The following is a 19,625-nucleotide window of genomic DNA, read 5'->3' on the forward strand; positions in this document are numbered from 1 at the left end:
TTAAGGGAGATCAGCATAGCGGAGATCAGCATAGTGGTCCGGGGGAGTGAAGTAGCTGTGGTCCAATGCTGAGTCCCTTTTCTGGTGGAGGTGTGCTAGATGTTCATAGTATTGGTGTAGAGTGAGTGCCAAAGCAGAGAGCCTGGAATAAGAGATTCATAGAGAGGTGTGGGTCATGCTCAATCAAAACTCAAGGGTTCACCATCTATACTTCTCTTTTCTACATGTTTCCTTATCATTGTACTTACAGCAGGTCTAACTGTGGAAACCACACCTTGGTGAGGGACTTAGGTTTTATTTTATATTCATTAGGAAGCTCTTAAAAGGGGTTAAGCAGTTAAAACACGTCTATCATTTGGGTTTGGCGATCTGTCATGGACCATGAGTGCCCCTAGAGCTTCCTGCTGGATATGTCACAAATGAGAAGCTTTGACTGCCTTTACTTGGGCTATTTATCAAGATTGTTTTTGCAATGAGCAATCATGCAAATGAGATCATGTTCCAGTAGGTAAAGAATGGATATGATTTGCTGGCCACAAAAGTGGTGAGCCCCCCAAACCCAGTGGTCCTCTCCTATAATGTAGCCCACTGTATGTGCTGCCACTCACCTAGATCAGCCTGCATCACACTTGTGGGACTTGGGAGGGAGGGCATCAGGGACTGATGCGAATATGAACTGTGGCTACTGCTTTTGCTCTGAGTAATAATGTCCCCTTTGTTACTGATCTTGAAGTTTGTGTCTTCTGCCACCATCCCTCAAATAGCAACTAGTCATTCTTCTACAAAATTACACCCATCCTAGTGGCAAAAACTTAAAAAGTGATAACTTCCTATGCTGATGGAGATGAAGAGAAAGGGGCCCTCTGGTACCATGCTACAGCCTTTTTGTGAAGCACTTTGACAATAACATACATTGGTGTACACTTATGGGCAAACTCGTTGAATTATAGACATGGATATATACAAATTTTACATGTCAAGCATACCTCAAAAAAAGCGATTTTCAAAACAATATTTAACATCTAATATAAAATTCATAAATGTATTTTAATCTGAATCTCAATTCTGGGAATTTGTCTCATCAATATAAGGGTGCATAAGGGTTTCCATACAAAAGTGTTCATTCAAGCACTCATCACAGTTAATACTGAATACCCTTCAAGAGTGTAATCTCAAAGCTAGCAAAAGTGTAGTTAGATCTTCATCTTTTGATCTGAAGATATTCTCATCATGTTTGTTAACTGTGGAAAGCAATTTCCAAGAAAATTAATGTATAGTGTGACCGTTTTGGTGGAAGAAAGGACACAAACCATATAAAACAATCCTATTAACAGAAAGGAGTGGTGAAGCAGAAATAGCATGCACGACGTTGGTTGTTTGTCTTGAGATGGGGGTGTGGATAGAAAAGAAAAAGGGAAAAAAGGAATACATTAGGTGAATGGGCACCACAAGTCTTATTACAGGAAATACTCTAATTTATCCCTGAACGCTGGGGTGTCCTTCAAGAATGGCCTTCTCTGGCCCACAATGACAATCCCAATGTCCATTCAGCAAGGAGACCCGGTAGGCAAAGGATAAGTGGGTACAGTGGCCAAGGGGCACCAGGCACTGGCAGAATGAAAAGGGACTGGCACCCAAGACCCCTTCAGAAAGTACTATTCGGTAGTAAAACCAGGTGGGGGAAATGAGAGCCTAGAAAGAAACTCTGGTGAAATCTCCCTGCACCTCTCCCTCTCTGCCCCACCCAGGCTCAACCCCTCATCTTCCTCTAAGCCCCATTCTCAGCACTTTGCTGAGAGGAGCAGCCAGCCTTTCCCCCCGCCCTCTGGACTAATCCAGGTTCAGGTGTGTCTGGGGTGGGGCCCATTCCTGCAGTGGGCTGGCACTCCGAGTCCGGCTTTATTAAGCCCTGGACTTGTCCTGAGGCAACAGGACCAGGCCTGGCCACGGAATCTTTGGTACCAGTAACGGAACCTCTGCCACCCAGGAGAGCCCACCTGCTGCCATGGGCCGCTACCGCATCCGCGTGGCCACCGGGGCTTGGCCCTTCCCTGGCTCTTTCTTACCACTGCAGCTATGGCTGGTGGGGGAGCATGGGGAGGCAGAGTTGGAGCAGCATCTGTGGCCAGCAAACGGACAGGTGTGCTGGGCAAGCTGGAACTCAGACCTCCTGATTGGGCTGGCTGATTGAGGGCGGGCGGGACGAGGGAGTCTGGGAGCCAATGACAATGCAGCTTCACCAGCTGGGCTTTCCTGTGAGAAAGGAAGCCTGCACCAATGTGGGTGACAGGTTCAGAGCCAGGGTCCTCAACCTTTTACCTATCCTCTTCCCCTCGCCCCCACCGTGGTCCTCACACCCTCCACTACTTTCTCCCATTGACTCCAGACCAGTGTTCGTATGGGATCAGTGGTCAAAGGTCCTCTGAGAGCGCGGGCGTGGTGAGAGCTCAGTGAATGGACTGGGTAGGTGATGATGCTCTGTGTTCAGTTCATGACACTGTGGGCCTCCTTCTGGTGAGATGGGATGTCTGAGACCCACAGTCAGCACAGTTGTTGGGAGGAGGCCATGCTGTCCCTGGAGGCCATGTCCCCGGACTCCACAGAGGAACCCGCACCCTCAGTTAAGCGTCCTCTCCAGGGTCCCCGCTACTGGTTCTCACCGGGTTCTGGTCCTCACAGGTGGAGGAGTTTGAGCAGGACGTTCCCCAGGACTTGGGGCCACTGCAGTTCGTGAAGTTGCGCAAACACCACTCCCTGGTGGACGACGCCTGGTTCTTGGACCGCATCACCGTGCAGGGCCCGGGAGCCTTGGAGGAGGCCTCCTTCCCCTGCTACCGCTGGGTGCAGGGCGAGGACCTGCTGACCCTGCCCGAGGGCACCGGTGAGGAGGCTCCCTCAGGGAAGTGGGAGCAGACCCCAGGGAGTACTGGGTGTCGTAGTGGTGGTGGGAGCGGTAGCACAGAGGAAGGTCAGAGAGACTTGAAAAAGTGCATGCTCAGCAGGCTTAGAGCAAGGAAGATAGGAAACTAGGGGAACATTACACATAGCACTAGAAGGGTTGGAAGTAGGACTGGACAGGGAAATGTGTGATGTGTCAAACCCACCTCCAAGGTGTGCCCTGGGAATGGGAGGTGCAGCCATGCTGGAAAACAGAAGAGCCAAAGTAAAGTGGGAAGGAGATCTCAGTGTGACTGGGAACAAGTTAGGCCAGGGACAGGTAAAGCTAGCATATGGTACCTCTGAGAGGAGGCATGTAAGAGAAGGTATATATAGTATGACGTGAAGAGCTGGTTTGCCTGTGAAAACATGGAAGACAACTGTGAGGGCAGGGGGCACTCTGACTTGGATGGGGATGAGTGAGCAGGGACTATATGGTATTTGTTGCTGTGGGACAAATGGAAGAGAGATATAACTAGAGAGAAATTTAGAACAATGGCATGTAAGAATGGAGACTAATCAGCCATAAGAAAGATGAAAGATTGCTGTTTGAGACAACATGGATGGAACTTGAGAGTATGATGTTAAATGAAATGTCAAAGAAAAAGAACTGTATTCTTACATGTATTCTTGCATGTAGGATATAAAACAAAAAGCAACAAATGAACAAACAACAACACGAACTCACAGATACAGACAGCAGAGTGGTGGTTACCAGAAGGAAAACAAAGAGGGTAAATACATGTTGACAGAAGGAGACTAGACATTGGGTGGTGAGCACACTCAATGTATACAAATGTCATATTGTAAGATTGTACACTTGAATTTTATTTGATGTTATTAATCAATGGTATATCCCAATAAATGTAACAAAAATAAAATCATGAAATATGTATCTTTGAGGACAATATAGAGGTGAGAAAAGGACAAGTCAGGTTAACAAATATAAACTATGTGATGGTGAAGCTAAGTAAGATGGAGTGAGGGAAAGGTAGCAACATGGAACTATTCGCTCCCTAAGACAGATGACATGGGATGGTTGAAGGGAGCACACATAGAATTCTTGTCCCAGGGATCAGGTTGGGGTAGGGACAGGAAATATCAGAGTGCATATGTAACATGAATATGAAATGTGTCATTCAGAGGAAAGGTGAAGGTGTAGAAAGGGGAAGGCCATTTGTTATGAGCTTAACAAATGCAATTCACAATAATATGGGATATTGTGGACATGTCAGATGTTTAAGAAGATAACTCATAATCAATTATAGGCCCAAGTAGTGGAATTTGATTCCAGAAACAAGAAAGGGAGGAAAACATAGAATGCTGCTTAAGTACAAATATTGGGGTTGAAAGAGGTGAAATCGTGAATAGGTTTTGCGCAAAGATATAATAAGTGACTTTGGGAATACATCAGGTGAGGTAGAGCCTGAGAAAAAGACAAGAGTCTGATGGAATACAGTCAAGAGTGAGAGATTAGATCTAGTCAGGAATAGCATGAGTTGGACAAACAATGTGGTCAAATGTTCTCTCAGCCCGCCTGGCAGGAGGGAATCCCTTGGATGAATTCCAGAAGCATCGAGAGAAAGAACTGAAGGAAAGACAGCTGATTTACGGGTAACCACCCATCCATAGACCTCCTGATATCCCCACCTCTTCTCTGATCCTGCCACCATCACTGACCCCCTAATTCCTCCCTGAACTGTTTTCCCATCTGCTAGTTGGGGCACCTGGAAGGAAGGACTACCCCTGACAATAGCTGTGGACTCTGCGAAGAATCTGCCCCCCGATATGAAATTTCATGGTGAGAAGTCACTGGACAATGAACAGGCAGAGAAAACAGGGTAAGAAAAGATGCCAATGGAGTGGGGAGTGGTGGATCCCATAACAGGTAGGATTTGGTGAGTTGACAGTGGCATTCTTGACACCTGTCCTAGGGCTCTGGAGATGATCCTCAAATGTGTTTACACCACTGTGAACTCCTGGAACAGCCTAAAGGACTTTGATCAGATCTTCTGTGGCCCCAAGAGCACCCTTTGTGGTCAGTATTCCCATTGGCCCCTGTAAGTCCTAAAACAGCCTGTTTTGATGGCCCAACCTTCACACCCCATAGTCTCTCATAAGTGCTTCCCAGATGAGAAGATATTATGCCTGGTCATTTCTCAGAGGCAACAAGAAGAAAAGACAGGGATTGGATACAGCGTGAACATATGCTGTATTAAAGAGGGACATCAGGTTGTGGTAAATACCCTCCCTTTACCCTCCACTCCAACCCCACAGAGAAGGTTCACCAGCATTGGCAGGAAGATGAGCTTTTTGGCTACCAGTTCCTCAATGGCGCCAACCCCATGGTGTTGAGACGCTCCACCTCTCTGCCCTCCCGGCTGGTGCTGCCCTCAGGGATGGAGGAGCTTCAGGCCCAGCTGGAGAAAGAACTCCAGGTACAGCCCTGGCCTTCTGTTGTCTTCTCCTTATCTGTGTGGGGAAGTGAAGGGGTGCAGGGGAGGGACCAAAAGTGAGTCAGAGAAAGGAGGCTGTGTTAGCCCACTGTCCCTGGGTGCAGAGTCCTTTGCAGGGAAAACCTAGAGTATGCAGGGGATACTATAAGTTTGGTGGGTGCCAGATAGAGTAGCAGGAAATTAGAATATGCTGAGGAAAGAGGCCTGGAAACCTTGATGGGGGAAACTTAGCATGTCCATGGTACAAAGAAATTGGCCAAGTATGGTCTTGAACCACCACTGCCACAGGGAATTAACATGTCCCTGGGAAAGATTCCTCTCATTTTGCCTCTTTTTAATTTAAATTTAAAAATATATTTTATTGATTTTTTACATAGAGGAAGAGAGAGGGACAGAGTTAGAAACATCGATGAGAGAGAATCATTGATCAGCTGCCTCTTGCACACCCCCTACTGGGGATGTGCCCGCAAACAAGGTACATGCCCTTGACCAGAATGGAACCTGGGACCTTTCAGTCCACAGCTGATGCTTTATCCACTGAGCCAAACCGGTTTTGGCTCATTTTGCCTCTTTACTCACTGTCAACTGAGATGATTTGGATTAAATGCTCTGGATGCTTTCTTTATTTCTGCCACTAGGACTCTGGAACTGATATAGGATAATTGCAAGAAATTAGACTGAATTTCTTTACATTTTGCCACTTTACCTTGTCGCTCTGGATGTAGTATTCAAACTCTAACCATTGATATGTCCCCCCTTTCTCCAGAACGGTTCCCTGTTTGAGGCTGACTTTATCCTGCTGGATGGAATTCCAGGCAACGTGATCCAAGGAGAGAAGCAGTATGTGGCTGCCCCCCTCGTCATGCTGAAGATGGAGCCCAGTGGCAAGCTGCTCCCCATGTCCATCCAGGTGCCATGTTTTGGAAATCCTCTTTCCAATACTGCTCTGTTTTCACCCCAATCTCTGCTCAGGGACAAAGACAGCTGGCTCTTGTCCCTCAACCCCTGCCTCACTCAGTGCGACCTGTCCAGGTCTCCAATCTCCCTTTTCTACCTCACAGCCTGCTCACTACTCATCTGAAATTGCCTTTTTCAGAGTCAGAATGGTCTCTATTGGTACTCACCCTAAGACTACTCAGTCTCTTTCTGACCTTTGAATCTGTGAAATACTTATACTTTCTTAGACATTTTTTCTCCTTTTTTTCTTGTTTCCTTTTTAAACTTTTATTTTTGACACTATTAAAGATGTCCCCATGAACTCTCCCTTTGCTCACCTCCACCCAGTCCTCACTTCCCTCCCACTGGCCTTCAGCACACTGTTATCTGTGTTTGTGAGTTATGCATATATGATCTTTGGCTAATTGCTTCACCTTCCTTCATTCTGTCCCCCACTCTTCCTCTACCCTCTGACAGTTGTCAGTCTGTTCTATGTATCCATGCCTCTGTTTCTATTTTATTCATCACTTTATATTGTTCATTATATTCCACATATAAGTGAGAGCATATGGTATTTGTTTTTCTTTGATGGGCTTATTTCACTTAGCATAATAATCTCCAGGTCCAAAAAGGAAGATGTCCTTCTATTTTATGCCTGTGTAGTATTCCATTGTGTAAATGTACCACGTCATTTGAAAAACATATTTATTGTTGAAAGTGTTTGCCCCATTGACCCCTTCTAACCTGCACGAACCTCCACCCAAGCTCTCATCACAGTATTATCTGTGTCCATGGGATATACATAAATATACATATATATTCATTCTTTAGTTACTCTCTTCCCAACCACCTTTCCACCCCTGCCTTCCCTCTGAGATTTGATAGTCTGTTCCATGTTTCTATGTCTCCAGATATCTTTTGTTCATCAGTTGATTTTGTTCTTTAGATTCCACATATGAGTGAGATCATGTGATACTTGTCTTTCTTTTACTGGTTTATTTCACTTAGCATAATACTCTCCAGGTCCATCCATGCTGTCTCAAAGGCTAAGAGGTCCATTTCACTGCTGCATAGTATTCCATTGTGTAAATGTACCACAGCTTTTTTAATCCATTCATCTACTCATGAACACTTGGGTTTCCAGATCTTAGCTATTATAAATTACACTGCCTTGAACATAGGAATGCATATATTCTTTCTGAATGGTGTTTCACATTTCTTAGGCTATATTTCTAGAAGTGGGATCACTGAATAAAATGGAATCCCATATTTATGTTTTTTGGAAACTTCATACTGTTTTTCATAGTGGCTGCACCATCTGCATTCCCACCAGCAGTGCACTAGGGTTCCCTTTTCTCCACATCCTCACCAGCACTTGTCATTTGTTGATTTGTGGGTAGCCATTATGACAGGTGTGAGGTGGTACCTCCTTGCCATTTTAATTAATGTGCATCTCTCAAATGATTAGTGGCTTTGGGCATTTTTTCATATGCCTCTTGGCCATCTGTATGTCCACTTTGGAGAACTACCAATTTAGATCCTTTGCCCATTTTAAAAAAAATTTCATTCATGGGTGTCTTTGTCCTCGGGTACGTTGCTTTTCCCCAGTCTGAGGCTGCATGGAGAGTATTGCTCCACCTAGAAGAGATGGTGACTGTGCCACAGAAGAATGACTCAGCACAGGTATCCCAGAAGCCATCTCCCTGACTTCACCCCAGAGTCCAAACCTCATACTCTCCTTAGGCAACTTTGGTTTGTACTGCCCTCTCTCCACTAGAACCAAAAGTGAGTGGCTGCAAATGGAATTCTGTGCATTAGCCCTTTAAGAGGGTGCCTGTGTCTCCAGCACATTCCATTACTCTTTGGCAGATAGAAACCCTGCTGCTTTTTTTTTTTTTACAGTCTAATGTTTATGTGAATGCTTCTTCCTGGCTCTGGTGCGTTGGACTGGGGAGCATGGCCTAGGGATTAGGCCCCATGCTTCTCAGAGGAACTCCTCACAGATGAGGTATACCTCCTGAACCTTAGCCACTACCTCTGGGAGTGGGGTGGGGGGCCTGTCCTTTTTGCATCTCTGTCATTCCTACCAATCTTTATGTGTTTCTGTAAACCCTTGGTTATAAGAATATTCTTCATCTTGTCTTTAGTTGTTTATTCAGGGCAATTATTCTTTAATTTAGTTGTATTTCCAGTTTGATTCTGGAAGAAGGCAAGTGTAAGATCCACCTAGTTCCACTTCCATATTGAAAGTCTCTTCCTTGGTTTTAGTGTGTTTTCACTCTTACTCTTCTCATCAATCAATTGATGAGAACTGTCAGTTACCTCACACATCAAGCTTCTCCTTCTTATTTTACCAATCCTAACTGTCATCCTTATCAAATTTCTCCCATCATACTGGATTCTTCTTTGCAATTCCTCATGCTTTGAACCTGACTATGATGGTTCTCACATTTCCCCAAAGCTAGTCAGAGGATGAGTGTATTAACCCTTGGGAGACAATAATCTTAGTCATCAGTTTCCCCCAGAATACTGAGCACAGTGTCTAACATATGATGAGGTCAATGAATGCTTAATTCCTTTTATTGCAGATCCAGCCTCCCAATCCCAGCTCCCCCACCTCACCAATATTCCTGCCTTCAGATCCTCCACTTACTTGGCTCCTGGCAAAGACCTGGGTTCGTAGTTCAGATTTCCAACTGCTCCTGTTCCAATATCACTTTCTGGCCACTCATCTGGTTACTGAGGTCATCGCTGTAGCGACCATGAGGTGCCTCCCAGAACTGCATCCTGTCTTCAAGGTACATACCTACCCTCCATGTCTCCTCTTGCTCACATCCTAGAGAAAGGAAATAATACAACAGTTCCCCAGGATTTTAAAAGCCTAATCATGTGGCTGGGAATATGAAACAAACTTTCTTTGCAATAATCTAGCATTGATATGGTATTGCTGCAAAGATCTTCATAGGCAGGAGGGGAAAAGAGAAAAATAACTATGGCAAGACTTTTCATCTTGTGGTTATATTTTCATGTTTAAATTACTTTAATTTTGAACTAATTATAGATTCACATGCAATTGTAGAAATAATACACATAGATATCTACCCTATTAAATCAAGTCATTTAGCATTTTCTACACATACTAGTATTGCAAGTCAATTCTCTGAAATTCTCCAACAATGGGTCTGAAGGGGAGTAGGAATGTAATTTGTTAAACCAATATGTTGCCATTAAGCTAGGAAGACAAATGGTAGACATGACAAACATCCAGAGAACCATATCTGGGAATAGAGGTGGAAATAACAAGAGACAACTATAAACACTATAGTATTGATGGAGAATGTTCTACTGCAACCGAATGTTATGAGGAGCACAAAATAAAAGGGCTGGTCACTGACATCTACCCAAGAGTGAGGAGAGTAGATGTACATTAGCATGGTGGTGACAGGGATGGAAGGGAGGAGACACTGCCTGCATCATGTCTGTGCAATATTGCAGACAAAGGTCAGAGGCCTCTTCACTGCCAGACCTAGGAGCTCAGAAAGTGAATACTGTTGGAATGACCCAAAAATATTGCAATGCTATAAACAGTGAGTTCAGTGTCTATTGTTAGGCAGGAGGCAGCAAAATAAGGCTTGTGCTTGTCTTAAAATTGTTTTCCAAATCTCAATGGCACTTTGATACAGGGAACAGGGCAGAGCAGGGGGTCAAAACTCTATAAGCCTATGAAGCAGAGCAGTGGTGAGAAAGAGTGTAGTCAGGAAAAGAAGCCAGCTTGGAGGCAAAGATGAGGTGTTGAGCTTTCCATACAAAGAGTTTGAAGTGTTGGTAAGATATGCAAATGAGTATGTGGAAGGCAGAACAACTGAACTGTAATGTCACTGAGAGGTCCAATGTGAACCCTCCTCTGGGCTGTGGTTGTTTGGTGTTCTAGGTGACATAGACAAAATAGCTACTAATGTAGTTCATGGGCTCTTAGATTTGATAATCTCAGGATGCCTTTGCATGACCATCTCCCTCTAGTTGAATCAGTTATGTTCAATTTTACACTTCAAAATTTCCTTGCATTGATAAGCCCCCCTCCACAGCCATATTCCCTCACCATAGCAACTCCATCTCATGGCAGACAGGTCTTTGTTGGAACTCCCAGGAGGAGTTACCAAGGTTACCTGTGCAGGCTCTGGATTCAGACTGCTCAGGTCTGAAGATTTTTTAAATGAGGATTTTTTAAAAAAATGCTATCTCCATTGTTGGGTTGCTAAGGCATTACAGAGTAAATGCTAGAAAAATGTCTGTTTTTTGGTGTTATTTTTATTGTCATCATTATTTCTGTCATTGCTCTTAGGAACTCTGTTCAGGGTTCTTTATTCATTGCTGTGGTCTTAGTATTTTCTGTGACACCATCATTCCTCCATGAACTTTCTGAAAAGAACAATCTGAGCTTCCTTGATATCTTGATTATGAGAGTATCACTTGTGTCCTTCCCTTTTTCAGCATCAAAAAACTCTGATCAATATCCAAACTGCCTGAATCCTATATATTAATCAGGTTAAAACTGAAATAAAAATAATCTAATATTTTTTAAAAAGCACATTGCCGAAACCGGTTTGGCTCACTGGATAGAGCGTTGGCCTGCGGACTGAAAGGTCCTAGGTTCGATTCTGGCCAAGGGCATATACCTTGGTTGTGGGCACATCCCCAGTAGGGTGTGTGCAGGAGGCAGCTGATAGATGTCTCTCATCAATGTTTCTAACTCTCTATCCTTTTCCCTTCCTCTCTGTAAAAAAATCAATAAAATATATATATTTTTTAAAAAGCACATGTCAGGATCTGATACATTTAAAAAAATATATATGCTGTTATTGAATTTTTAGAGAGAGAAAGGGAGGATATTTAGAAACATCAATGAGAAACATTGATCAGTTGCCTCCTGAATGCCCTCTACTGGGAATGGAGCCTGAATTCCAGGCCTGTGCCCTGAACGGGAATCAATCATGAGACCTATGTTGCATGGATCATCATTCAACCACTGACCCACACTAGCTTGGCAGGTGCATTTTTTATTGTGAAAGTAGCATAAGTGTCCTTCTCTTGTAATAACCCTCCCCCACCATTATCTCCTTCCACTTCGCTCCCACGCTGCCCCCAGCCTTCACCACCCTATTGTCTGTATCCATAGGTAATGCGGATTTGCATATAAGATCTTTGTTAATCTATTCCTGCCTCACTCCCCTTCCTTATGAGATTCATCAATCTGTTCCATGTTTCCATGCCTCTGATTCTATTTTATTCATCAGTTTATTTTGTTCTTTAGATTTTGATTTTTTGTTTATTTTTAGATTCGATTATTGATAGATATGTATTTGTTACCATTTTATTGTTCATGTATATTTATGATCTCTTTTTTCCTTCTTCTTTTTCTTTTTTCTCTTCTTAAAGAATACTTTTCAACATTGCATGTAATTCTGGTTTGGTTTTGATAAACTCCTTTAGCTTTTTCTTGTCTGTGAAGCTCTTTATCTGACCTTCAATTCTAAATGATAGCTTTGCTGGGTAGAGTAATCTTGGTAGTAGGTCCTTGCTATTCATCCCTTTGAGTATTTCTTGGTACTCCCTTCTGGCCTGCAAAGTTTCTATTGAGAAATCAGTTGACAGTTGCATGGGAGCTCCCTTGTAGGTAACTAACTGCTTTCCACTTGCTGTTTTTAAACTTCTCTTCATCTTTAACCCTTTGCATTTTAATTATGATTTGTCTTGGTGTGGTCCTCTTTGGATTACTTTTGTTTGGGGTTCTGTGCACTTCCTAGACTTGTAAATCTATTTCTTTCACTAGATGGGGGAAGTTTTCTGTCATTATTTCTTCAAATAGGTTTTCAACATCTTGCTCTCTCTCCTCCTCCTCCTTCTGGAACCCTCATAATGCAAATGTTGGTATGCTTGAATTTGTCCCAGAGGCTCCTTACACTATCTTCATATTTTTTTTATTCTTTTTGCTATTCTGGATGGGTGTTTTTGTTGTTGTTGTTATTGTTTTTGTTTTGTTTTTTGCTTCCTCATATTTCAAATCATTGATTTGATTCTTAGAATTCTCTAACTCTACTGTTGAATTTCTGTATATTATTCTTTATTTCAGACAGTGTATGCTTAAAGTCCTTTTTCATATCTTTGACATTCTCTCTACGATTCTTGAAGTTTCACTAATTCTCTTGACACTGTCACTAATTCCCTTGGAACTCTTATTAAGTTCCTTAAGTTCCTTAAGATCCTTAGGTAATCTTATAACTATTGTTTTGAACTCTATGTCCAGTAGTTTTCTTGCTTCTATTTCTTTCATTTGTAACATTTATTTGTCTCCTCATTTTGGCTGCCCCCCTGCTTTTGCTTCTATATATTAGATAGAGATGTTATGTCTCCTGGAATTGGTAGATTGGCCTTCTGTATTAGGTGTCCTGTAGGGCCCAGTGGTTCAGTTTTCCCAGTCACCTGAGCTGTGCACTCTAGGTGTGCCCCTGTATGACCTATATGTACATTCTTGTTGTAGTTGATCCTTGATTGTTGTTGCAGTCACTTGGAGAAATTGACCTCCAGGCCAATTTGCTGTGAGGACCTGTTGTGACTACAGCGGAAGAAATTCTATTCAGGAGACACCCTTGTGGAGCAATACTTGCTTCAGGGGGGCTTTGGTGCACACTAAGTCTTCCCCTTGAGTGCGTCACTTGTGGATGAGTAGAGCTGTAATCTGGTATGCACTGAAGCTGTTCACTGGGTGCACTGGTTCTGGGGCCTCCCAGGAGGTGCAAAGTCAGCCACTACTTGGGGCCACTCAGGAGCTACAGAGAGATCTGCAGGTGGCTATTATTTGTATTGGGCTAAAAAGTACCTTAGCGAGGCCCAGCTGTGAAGTAAGACAGACTGGTGCTAGTGCAAGGTCTTGGGCCTCTTACTGATAGGTTTGGAGCACACTGACTCCAGCTACCGCTTGTTTAAGAGATTTTAGGAAAGTCTGAAACGTGAGCCAGGACAAGCCATTCATATGGAAAAGCCACATCAAATAGCTTGGGTGGGACAACAAATTGGATGGGGTGGGGGTCTCAGGGAATCACCAGGGCAGAGCTAACAGTGTTGGCCACAGTGAATGATAGTTACATATGCTGCCAGTCAGCTCTGCTATGGGGGAGGTCCCAGAACAGGAACAATAACCCCTGTGAATACCCTTGTCTTGGAGAAAGTCGCCACTGAGTTCTTGCCCCAATGGCAGACAGTCCATTTCCTCTCCATATATCCCTGGATTCCCTCAAAGCTGCCACCTGAAGCTGAGGCTAAGAGGAAGGATGACCGTGTATGTTTGTGCACAGGCTCTTAAGAGGAATATCTGGGACTCCAGTAGCTTCCATGTCACTCAGCCACAATCCCCAATCAATGCTTCTGTGTACCAGGCACTGAGCAAAATACTCTCTATATATCAGTCACATAATCACCACTGCAGCACCTGCCTTAAGATATCGTCCTGTTTGACATGAAGAAATTGATATGTAGAGGGTATATGGACTTGAACAAGTATCAGAATGAGGTGTTAAAACACAGGACTCAAACCGAGGTCATTCTAGCTCCAGAGCCCCACTCACAGTAGAGTTATGGAGAACATGAGAGTTAGTGATCAAAGAAGCAGAAGGAGAACAGCCTACAAAGGAAAAGATCCAGGACAGGGAGGAAAAGACCCAGAGGAGACAAAGTCACCAGGCTGAAAGACTCCCTACAAGGGAGGACACAAGAATGTACTCCATTAACTACCCTTCTCTAATTTTCTTCATTCAGCTCCTGATCCCACACATCCGCTACATCATGGAGATCAACATTGGGGGACGGACCCAATTAGACTCTGATAGTGGAATATTTAGTCAGGTAAAGAGGAAATGGGGACATGGGTCTTTCATCTCTCTACAACCTCCTACCATCTTCACAGACTCAGACCACCTGGTATGAATGTCCTGATCCTTAAACCTATGTGCCTGTTCCTTTTATACCTTTAATTTTACAAACCCCAACACTGAACCCCTTATATAAGATTCTGCAGCTCTTTTATTCCGTGAGACCTATCAACTCTCAAATTCCAGACAATGAGCACAAGCGGAGGGCCCCATGTGCAGTTGCTGCGTCGGACCATGGCTAAGCTGACCTACCGCTCCCTCTGTCCTCCTGAAGATCTGGCTGACCGGGGCCTGCTGGGAATTCCAAGTGCTCTCTATGCCCATGATGCTTTACGGCTCTGGGAGATCATTGCCCGGTGGGTAAGAGTGGTAGCTGAGAAATGTAGAGCCATTGGGGAGAGGGAGAGAGGATCTGTGTCTTGAGGTCAGCATGGGGCATAAGGAACACGAAAGAAGGTCCAGACAGGAGGAGCAGAGGACTCAATCCTGGGAGAGATGAGGAATGGTGAAGAGATAGTGAGTTGGATGTGAAAAAGAGGAAAATAGAATAGAAAAGTAGAAAGCGTAGGTTGGGAAACTTGGGAATGGGGAGAAGGGTATCGAGAAGAACCAGGGTTTTGTTAGGAAGAATGGTTATTAATCATGTTTAGGGAACTATTAAAACTAAGGATTCACATTTTATTCCTTTCTAAACTAGTGTGTAGTGTGAGCTCAGGGATGTCCCAAGAAGTAAGTCTTGTATAATCTGTCCCCAGATACAGTGGAAGAAGCTTGGCTGAGGCCACAGAAAAGGAGTAGCAGTCAGAGGCTAGAGCTTCTACTCTCAAGGAGCTCAGCTCCCTTCTCTGGGCAGGTACGTGGAGGGGATCGTCCACCTCTTCTACCACAGGGATGACGTCGTGAGAGGGGACCCTGAGCTGCAGGCCTGGTGTCGGGAGATCACTGAGGTGGGGCTGTGCCAGGCCCAGGACCGAGGTGAGATCCCTCCCCAGAGAACAGAACTCATTGGACACTCTGCCCAGAGTCCCTTGTCAATCTTGCCCTTCTGGGGACATGTACCTAAAAACTCATCACCCTCTTGTCCTCCACACATGAGGCATATGAAGACCATTCCCACTTCATAAGTGTTAGGACTGTCCTACAAACCCAAGGATTTTCCTCCTCAAAGTAACTGATTATTAACCTTTATGACCATCCCCCATTCCTGACACTGATGCCCCCAACCTGCCACAGCATGGGGCTCAGTGGGTCCAGAACCACAACCAGTAGGGGATCTGCTCAGGCCCTGCTTGTGCCCTCTGATGCTCTTCCTAAGAAAATAAGTGGGGAAATTTTTCCCACCAAATTCCATAATGATAATCTCTGGCTTTCTCTCCCTTCTCCTCTTGCCTGCTACTGTCCACTCCACACAGAGGATCCAAGCACACTGCACATTATCACAGTGCAGGGTCATTTGTAGGTGAAAACTGAATCTCAGATTTCCCTAGCCAGTACATTTCCTCACTAGGCTCTACCTACTACCTTCCATTCTTCCACTCCACATTTTAACCTATGAAGAAGAAATACAGTGTTTTTGAGCTTTCCCTAGTTTCATCCTCCTCTCTGTAGCACACATGGACCAACCTCATCTGTTTCAAATTGTCCTTCAGGCCCTGCCCCTGCATACTTTGCACCAACACCTTGAGTCCCATCCTCAGCCTGTGGAACAAGTACAAACATTTACTGGGAAGCTATTATGGCCGGGACATGGGAATACAAGGTTTAATATACCAATGCCAGACCTTTGGAGGAAGGCTTTCTTGGGAGGGTCTGGGAAACACCCCCTACCCTTTTAGTACCAAATATTCTCTGGTACTTTTTACTTCTGTCCTTCAGCATCCCATAACCCAGAAGATGCGTTTGCCTCTGCCTGGCCTTCCTCTTCCCATGAAATATCCACTTTAAGAATTTACAAAACACAGTCATATATAAGCTTTTATATATAAGCTTTACTCTCTGATTCCACCATTCCTTTCCCTCAACTCTGAATGTTCTCTTTGCTCTATTATTCCTTCACTAGAGACCTGGTGCACGAAATTCATGCACAAAGTTGGGGGGTGGGGTTGTTCCTCGGCCGGTCTCTAAACAGAGATTCCTCCCCTCCTTCCATGCAACCATTAGGAAGATGCTTGTCCTGGGGCCTTCTCAGGGCCCCAGCCCATGACGACCTGCAGCTCAGGTACTCGGAGTCTTGGGCTCTCAGGTCCTGCTTTCCCACCAGAGGTGGTGTGCATCAGCTGCCATGGGAGCCACGCCTCAGGAGTCGCCCCCTTAGACCATACTACTTGCAAGTGTGTCAGGGGTGGAGGGTGGCCTCGGTGACAGTGATTTGATGTCTATAGTGTGCCCGCCAGACACCATCCCCCACCACGGTGCCATGATGGTCGCCTCTCGACTGTGGATCTATAGGCAGAGGACCCTGGCACTCATAGGGATCCGTCAGCATCAGGATCTGGAAAAATCCATTTTTCTGGGTCCTCCCCTTCCTCTGCATGGTTGGGGCGCTGATGCTGGGCTTGTGTCCCACAGGCCCCTTCTCTCCTTCTAGGGGGCAGACACTGAGCACGTGTCCCGCCCCCAGTCCTCTGGCCAGAGGCCCCTTCCCTCCCTCTGCAGCCATGCCTTTTTAAAATTTACTTTTGGATAAATGGTAAGGGTGAGAGAGAGAGAGAGAGAGAGAGAGAGAGAGAGAGAGAGAGAGAGAGAAACATAGCTGTTTTTGAGGAACAGGACTATTGAACAGCTGCCTCCCACATGCCCTCTACTGGAGCCCGCCATCCATAACCTGGCATGTGCACTGACCAGGAATTGAATCAGCAACCTTTTGGTGCACAGAATAATGCCCAACCAAGTGAGCCAAACCAACAACAGTGGTTGCTTCCATGTCTTGGTTATGATAAATAATGCTGCAATGAACTTGGGATGCAGATATCTTTTCAAGACAGTGTTTTTATTTCCTTTGGATAAATATCAGAAGTGTATTTGCTGGATCTATATTTAAATTGTTTAAAAGAATTCCCATACCGGTTTCCATAGTGGCTTCACCAATTTACATTCCCATTAACAATGCACAAGGCTTCTCTTTTCTCCACTGCATTACCAATACTGGTTATTCCTTGAATTTCTATCATAGTCATTCTAACAGGTGTGAGGTGACATCTCATTATGATTTTGATTTACATTTCCCTGATGATTAGGGATGTTGAGCACTTTTTCATATACCTGTTGGCCATCTGTTAGTCTTTGGGAAAATGTCTATTCAGATCTTCTGTGCACTTTTTAATTGGATTTCTGGTTTATTATGCTATCGAGTTGAATGCGCTCTTTATATATTTTGGATATTACCCCCCTATTAGATATGTGATTTCCAAATATTTTCTCCCATTCGGGAGGTTGCCTTTTAATTTCATTGACAGTTTACTTTGCTGTGCAAAAGATATTTAGCCTGATGTAGTTCCATTTGCTTTTGGTGCCTTTGCTTTAGCAAATCCAAATGTCATCATCGAGACTGATATTTTATCTAGGAGTATTATGGTTTCAGGACTTGAATCATTTTTTCCTTAATTTGTGTGTGTGGCATAAAATAGCAGTCCAGTTTCATTCCTTTACATGTGGCTGCCAGTTTTCTCAACACCATTTATTGAAGACAATGTCCTCTCCCCATTGTATATTCCTGGCTCCCTTTTTGGGCTCACCTTTCTATTTTATTGATTTATGTGTCTGCTGTTTGCCCAACACCATCCTGATTTGATCAATTTTGTTTTGTCATACAGTTTGAAATCAGGAAGCAGGATGAGGGTACCTTGAACTCTGTTCTTCTCTCTTAAGATTTCTGTTGCTATTTGGGGTTTCACTAAATTCATAAATTGTAGATTGATTTATTCCATTTCTTTGAAGAATGCAATTGTAATTACATAGGGATTGCATTGAGTATATAGGTCGCCTTGGATAGTATGGATATTTTAACAATATTAATTCTTCCAATCCATGACAATAGAATATGTTTCCATTTAATTATCTTCAATTTCTTTTTTCAGTGTCTTACAGTTTTCAGTGTACAGGTATTTCACCTCCTTGGTTCAATGTATTCCTAGCTATTTTTTTTGTTGCAGTATATATTTTATATGAATAAATGCACACTAATCATAACATATGGGTATCTCCAGACATCATTACTTACTTCCTTATCTTTTTCAGGGATTGCAGTTTCTAAACTTTGGTATTTCTTCTTCTAGGTTTTCCTATCTCCTTCCAGTCCCGCGCTCAGCTCTGCCATTTCCTTACCATGTGCATTTTCAGATGCACTGCCCAGCATGCAGCAGTCAACTTCAGCCAGGTATAGACAACTGAAAGCCTGGGTCCCTGAGGGAAAGTGCCTGGTCTAGGGTATGTTTGAAGGAAAGAGTTGGGAGCTAGAGCCCTGCACATCAGATTGTCTGGTTGACTCCAGATCCCTCTCCCCTTGGCAGGACTGGTTGTTCTGGGTCCCTAATACCCCATTCACAATGCGGATGCCCCCTCCTACCACCAAGGAAGATGTGACAATGGCCACACTGATGGGCTCACTCCCAGATGTCCAGAAGAGCTGTCTTCAGATGCTTTTCGTGAGGCAAGTGCACCGGCAGAAGCCAAACATGGTAAGAGGGGATTTGGGGAATTCTGTGGCAGTGGTAATGGAAATGAAAGTTCAGAGTGTGGGGCTGGGCTCTGGAACTAGAAGCTGATCAATCTTTCATTTTCTGCTTCAGGTACCCCTGGGGCATCACACAGAAGAATATTTCTCAGGCTCTGAGCCCAAGGCTGTTTTAAGACAATTTCAAGCAGATCTGGACCACCTGGAAAGGGAGATAGTGGCCCGGAATGAGCAGCTAGACCTTCCCTATGAATACCTGAAGCCCAGCTGCATAGAGCTTAACAGTGATGCTCTCTGAGCCCCAGTATAATGGCCTCTCAAAGACCACAGGCCAATACTAGGGTTAACATTTTCCTTTTGAGTTTTGTTTTCCTGCATCTGAGTTGCTATGGTTCCATTTTCTTTTCTGTCTGAATTCCCTCCTTGAATATATCACTAGTCTGAGGCACTGTCCCCACTTCCAGGTCATCTAACAGAATGACATTTAACTTGAAAATACATTTCTTAAAGAGATCAATATTTACTCATGTAGCCTTCTCCTACCTCTGGAAAATTTGTCTTTTTCATTTATTATATAATCATGTGGTCCAGGTGCCCACAATTGTTGCTTGACCTTTCAGTTCATACCAAGGCTGAAGCACCATGGTGGCTGGTACCACGGATCTCTTGCCCACCCAGTGGGGGGAGCTGAGCCCTTTC

At 44.2% G+C, this 19,625-nt stretch overlaps 1 protein-coding gene across 1 annotated transcript; it reads left to right on the forward strand.

The window, feature by feature from the left end:
• Nucleotides 1-2,005: 2,005 nt before the first annotated feature.
• Nucleotides 2,006-19,224, forward strand: LOC311610852 (polyunsaturated fatty acid lipoxygenase ALOX12-like; the record flags this gene model as incomplete). Its single annotated transcript, XM_084862363.1, has 14 exons — nt 2,006-2,140; nt 2,680-2,881; nt 4,470-4,551; nt 4,656-4,778; nt 4,872-4,975; nt 5,215-5,375; nt 6,160-6,303; nt 8,918-9,127; nt 14,142-14,228; nt 14,441-14,610; nt 15,108-15,229; nt 18,529-18,629; nt 18,763-18,930; nt 19,042-19,224. 14 exons carry the CDS (start codon nt 2,006-2,008, stop codon nt 19,222-19,224), a joined length of 1,992 nt encoding a protein of 663 aa, XP_084718489.1.
• Nucleotides 19,225-19,625: the final 401 nt, after the last annotated feature.

Source organism: Pipistrellus hanaki (genome assembly GCF_964339955.1).
Source record: "Pipistrellus hanaki genome assembly, chromosome: 16".
NCBI lineage: Eukaryota > Metazoa > Chordata > Mammalia > Chiroptera > Vespertilionidae > Pipistrellus > Pipistrellus hanaki.